Source organism: Corylus avellana, chromosome 2 (genome assembly GCF_965113065.1).
Source record: "Corylus avellana chromosome 2, dhCorAvel1.hap1.2, whole genome shotgun sequence".
Classification (NCBI taxonomy): domain Eukaryota; kingdom Viridiplantae; phylum Streptophyta; class Magnoliopsida; order Fagales; family Betulaceae; genus Corylus; species Corylus avellana.
This window is the reverse complement of record NC_142491.1, coordinates 34,192,835-34,197,769: the sequence shown is the minus strand read 5'-3', so window position 1 is coordinate 34,197,769 and position 4,935 is coordinate 34,192,835. Positions and strand designations below refer to the sequence as shown.

At 36.3% G+C, this 4,935-nt stretch overlaps 1 protein-coding gene across 1 annotated transcript; it reads left to right on the top strand.

Moving 5' to 3' along the window:
• Positions 1-471: 471 nt before the first annotated feature.
• WRKY48 (WRKY DNA-binding protein 48) lies at positions 472-2,524 on the top strand. Its single transcript, XM_059606133.2, has 3 exons — positions 472-1,054; positions 1,318-1,461; positions 1,598-2,524. Exons 1-3 carry the CDS (start codon positions 600-602, stop codon positions 1,992-1,994), a joined length of 996 nt encoding a protein of 331 aa, XP_059462116.2. The 5' UTR covers positions 472-599; the 3' UTR covers positions 1,995-2,524.
• The last annotated feature ends 2,411 nt before the right edge of the window (positions 2,525-4,935 follow it).

The following is a 4,935-nucleotide window of genomic DNA, read 5'->3' as shown; positions in this document are numbered from 1 at the left end:
AGACTTGTGCATTAATATGGGTTTTTGTTGGTATAAATAAACAAAGAATAGATAATATTAAAAGGGGCATTTTGGTCATTAAACGAGTAATTTGTCCGTTGTCAACGTGCCACCAAAGAGAAAAACCAAAAAAAAATTTGGGGGAAATTTTGCCGTTAAAAAGAAGAACCCCGCGAAGGAAACTCAAAAAAAGGAGGAGGAGGAGGAGGAGAAATCGCAAGCAAACGAGACACCCTTTTGTTGAGCCCACGTGTGATCCGAAAGAGGGCTTCCACACACAGAACCGGTAAACCAGTCAAAAAGCCGCGTATGCGAATGTGGACCCTCAGTGGCGGTCCTGACTACATTTAATGCGAACACCGTCCAGTCGACAAGGTCCGTACGCATAGTTAACCGGCAACTGGCAGTCAGTTTTCCTAGGTGGGAAACCTCTATTAGCCAACCTGTTCCCCAAAATCTTAACCCAAACATCTCTCATTCACACTCGCAAAAACTCCAAACAGTCTTTCTCTCTTTCTCTCTCTTTCTGTGTTTTGTAAATAAAACTAGAGGGAGAGCAAGAAGTTTGGAATGAAGAATATGTGCTGCTGATCAAGTCCATGGACAAGAGAGAGGAGCTGAAGACCGAGAATTCAATGGCAAATTCGACATTTTCCGATGAGATTCCGAGCAGTTTGCCTTTATCGAGCATCTTTGACATGCCATGTATGGAGAGTGATCATCAGCATCATCATCATCAAAAGGGGTTGTCTTTAGGCTACATGGACTTGCTGGGCATCCAAGACTTTGACAGCCCATCTTTATTCGATTTGTTTCCGGCGCCGATGATGCCTCAGTCTCAGCCTCCGCAACCTGATCACCTGCAACAGCAACAAAAGCTTGTTCCCTCGCCGGCCTCCACGGTCCCGGCCGAGTCGTCCGAGGTGGTGAACACTCCGGCGACACCCAACTCGTCGTCGATTTCTTCTTCCTCCAATGAAGCCGCGAATGAGGACCGAACTAAGGCTGGTGGAGAAGAGGAGGAGGACCAAGACCATGAAAAGACTAAGAAACAGTAAGACCCTTAATTACTCTTTCTTTTCTTTTCTTTTCTTTTCGGTTTTGTTGAATCTATCTATATCTATATATATAGCTACTCAATTGGTTTTGGTGAAACATGATAATGAGTGATGGGGTAATTAAAGAGAAAAAAGATTCGGTAATTATTTAATTTAAAGCATGAATTTCATGGGGTTTCTAATTTCTCTTTAACCCTTTTGAATTTTTGATACAAAAAAAGGTTTTAAGTGTTTGTTTCCACTTTCTATGTGGGTTTAGGTTGAAACCCAAAAAGAAGAACCAAAAAAGGCAAAGAGAGCCGAGATTTGCATTCATGACAAAGAGTGAGGTTGATCATCTCGATGATGGGTATAGATGGAGGAAGTACGGCCAGAAAGCTGTCAAGAACAGCCCTTATCCCAGGTATATTTTTTATTTTTATATTTATATTTATTTATATATCAAACACCCCAAATTTAATTTAATTTAATTTCATCAAACTTTTTTGTTTCTTGATGAACACGAAATGTTTTTTGTTTTGTTTTGTTAATGTGAACAGGAGCTACTACCGTTGCACCACTGCCGGATGCGGCGTAAAGAAGCGCGTGGAGCGCTCCTGCGACGACTCTTCAATAGTCGTCACGACATACGAAGGACAGCACTCGCATCCGTGCCCGGTGACGCCACGTGGAAGCATTGGAATAGCGCAGGAATCCGCAGCCGGCTACGGCGCCATGGGCTCGCCATTTGGTGTACATCCACAAGCACAAGCGCAGTATCAACAGGCTTATATATACAGCTCACAGCCGCCGCTGACTAATTTGAATCCCTCGTTCCATAGTTTTGTTCGAGAGCGACGACGTTTTGCCACATCCTCCGAAGCTTTGCTTCGAGACCATGGGCTTCTGCAGGACATCGTGCCGTCGCAGATGCGGAGGGAGCCTAAAGAGGAGTAGATTTGATTAATGGTAATTAAATGGTATGTAATTCTCTTACTGACTCGATCATCTTGGGTTTTGTCTTTTAGATCAGAAGAAAGAAAACCCACTTCACCATTTCTTAGAGAAGACCTTTTGGATTGATAATTACCGCTGTAAAATGATCTAGCTAGGCTTTAGCCATTGGAGGGACTCGTTTCTTTTTTTCTTTTTTTCTTTTTTTGTGTTATTCTTTGTACTAATAAATTATTCAATTATGGAGATATGGGGTTTGTATCTTTTTTTCCCCTCTTTAAAGTCGTATTCTTCTTCTTCTTCTTTCTCGTCTTGGGTACATGTGCATTGATGTTATCAAGGGGTATATTGGTCAGAGTATATACTTTAGGGTTAGGGTTTTCTCACTGAGCTAGCAGAGTTCATCTTCTGTCTCAAATCCTTATAAGGAGGACTTTATAATCGTAAAAGAGAATAATGAAAGCTGGGAACTTGATCCTACTTTTTCTTTTAGTGGGGAAACCCTAAAGACTGGATTGTTGTGAAAAGTTTGTGTAGGGGGCCGGGGGAGTTAAATGCGATGTCTTGGAACATGCATGGACGTGCAAGATGTAACTATATATATATATATATATATATATATATATATATATATATATATATATTATCTTTGTTATTTAATGCCTTTTTCATAGAGATTAATTTTTTCTTCCTCTTTATGCTTATTAATCTTATTAGAAGCAATTAACAAAGATTAGGTGATGAACTTCTGGGCAAGGAAATGGGTTGTTGTGGTTCTTCAATATCCTCTGGATATGTTTGGTTTAGGCTTTAAGCATTGGAGGAGATATGGGGTTTCCATGCCTAGTGGAATTATTGTTGAAGTCCTTGTCCGGCCAAGTTATTATTACTCTGTCTTCGATCCCTACCTAAGAATGTCCGATTTTTACAAGCTTTTGAATGGCCATGCTACTTGTTTCCCTAGATAACTTGTTGCCTCATCTAAGTTATCTAGACCAGTACGAAATGGAAGGCAATTGAGTTGTACTAGCTACCTCTAGGCTGTAGCAACATCTAATCCTTTAATATTTGCGTGTGTGTGTGTGTCTATATGTATATATATAAAGGGAGATTTAATGATGAATTATGCAAGTGGCACATGGACTAACTAGCATGTATTCTGGATGTTTGTCTGAGTTGAAGTTTAGAGAAAATTACAAATATCAGCCTGCTTGGTTAACTTTTTCAAAACATATTTTGGGTAAAAAATTGAGTAGTGTTTTCAGTGGGGTTTACATTTGAAAAAAAAAAAAAAGTGTTGTTTGTGGAGTCAACAAAAGAAAAACCGTTTGGTAAATTGAGAAGTTTTTCTCAAATCTAATATATGATGTGTGTTTTTTCCAAAACATTCCACATGCATGAAAGTATATATAGAAAGTATTCTAAAATGTATTATGTTTTATTTATTTATTTATTTATTTTTAAAAAGTGTTTTATGTTTTGTTTTTCAATACACGTACGTTTTATGTTGTGTTTCAAAAAGTGCTATAAAGTTTGGGGGGGGGGGGGGGAGGGCCACAGCGCTGAAAATCTATTTGATATCTGTTGCATGAGAATTGTTTTCAGGTGTTTGAAAAGTAAAAGCACTTCTCAAAAAGTTACACATTAATTGCATCTACAAATCAAACCTCCTGTTCAAATTTTATGTTAAATTTAATATATCTAATTAGTCATGTGATATATATATATATATATATATATATATATATATATATATATATATATATATGCACATGATTTTCCACAACATCATCAACAATAGTGAAACAATATATACCTCTCTAATTTACAATACAAAACAATATCATTAGCTCATTTCTCTATGCTATATATATATTGTCATTGGTTGTCTACAGCAATTGTCTTGTTTTTGCTTCCAATTCTCAATCCATAACGCTAAACAACAGTGCTATATACCCATAAGTAGAAGGATCTATATATGAATCTAGGTTATATTACATAATGAGAAGAAAATTATAATACATGTTCAATTAATTACTTGACAAAATACTGGTTAGATTTAATAGAAAATTCTAATAAAATGTTTTATTTGTTATAATTAATGCAAAATGTGCAATGATACAATTGTGTTTAAATTAAAAGTGGAAGGACAAATTAAATCGATTCAAGTGTGATATATGTTTGTATTTTTCCCAAAAGTTCAATTCCTACACAAACCAGCATCTAAATGTTGATTAATATGTATGCAGAATTTTGGCTCATGATCGATAGGAAGATATAATTCAAATAGCTAGCTTAATTAGCTTGTATGACCCCACAAATAGCTGAGTTTGGTTGGGGCTATAGGAATATTTTCTAAATTTAAAACAATATTTCAGACAAGATGGAATTGAGGAGCAGTGTATATGTTGACAATCTGTGAGTTTAGGATAAGGTCTTATGGAAAATTATGACTCATTTTTCTCAAGTATTGTCTCACCTTACTTAAAATTCTCTATATCCAGCCAATGATGAACTGGTGAAAGATTCTCAAATATATTTATAATACCTTCAAATTTATTGCAAGAGAAAAATCATGGGTTCTTTTTCTTTTTCTTTTTTTTTTCTGAGAAAATACAATATTGGAATATATATATATAAAGAAAAGGCATATAGTTAGCTAGGGTATAGCGTAAAACAGCAGCAAAAATATACTGGAAAAATACGGGACGGCGCGGTGCCAGTGCACTAACATGCATGTATGAACACAATGAGGACGTGAGAGAGAAAATGTCAATGAAAGAGGAATATTATAACATGACAAAAGGCTGCCAAGGAAGAAAAATAAATAAAAAAAAGAAATAAAAAAAATGAAGGCATGAGAAAGCTTTATATATTTTTCTTCGATGCTACAGTAGAGAGTACAGTGGCCAATATTCTTGGGTTGATCATCTTGGATATATAA

Coding starts and splice junctions, on each gene's coding strand:
- WRKY48 (XM_059606133.2), top strand. CDS start 600: ATGGACAAGAGAGAGGAGCTGAAGACCGAGAATTCAATGGCAAATTCG. Junction 1,055..1,317: donor CATGAAAAGACTAAGAAACA/GTAAGACCCTTA, acceptor ATGTGGGTTTAG/GTTGAAACCCAAAAAGAAGA. Junction 1,462..1,597: donor AAGAACAGCCCTTATCCCAG/GTATATTTTTTA, acceptor TAATGTGAACAG/GAGCTACTACCGTTGCACCA.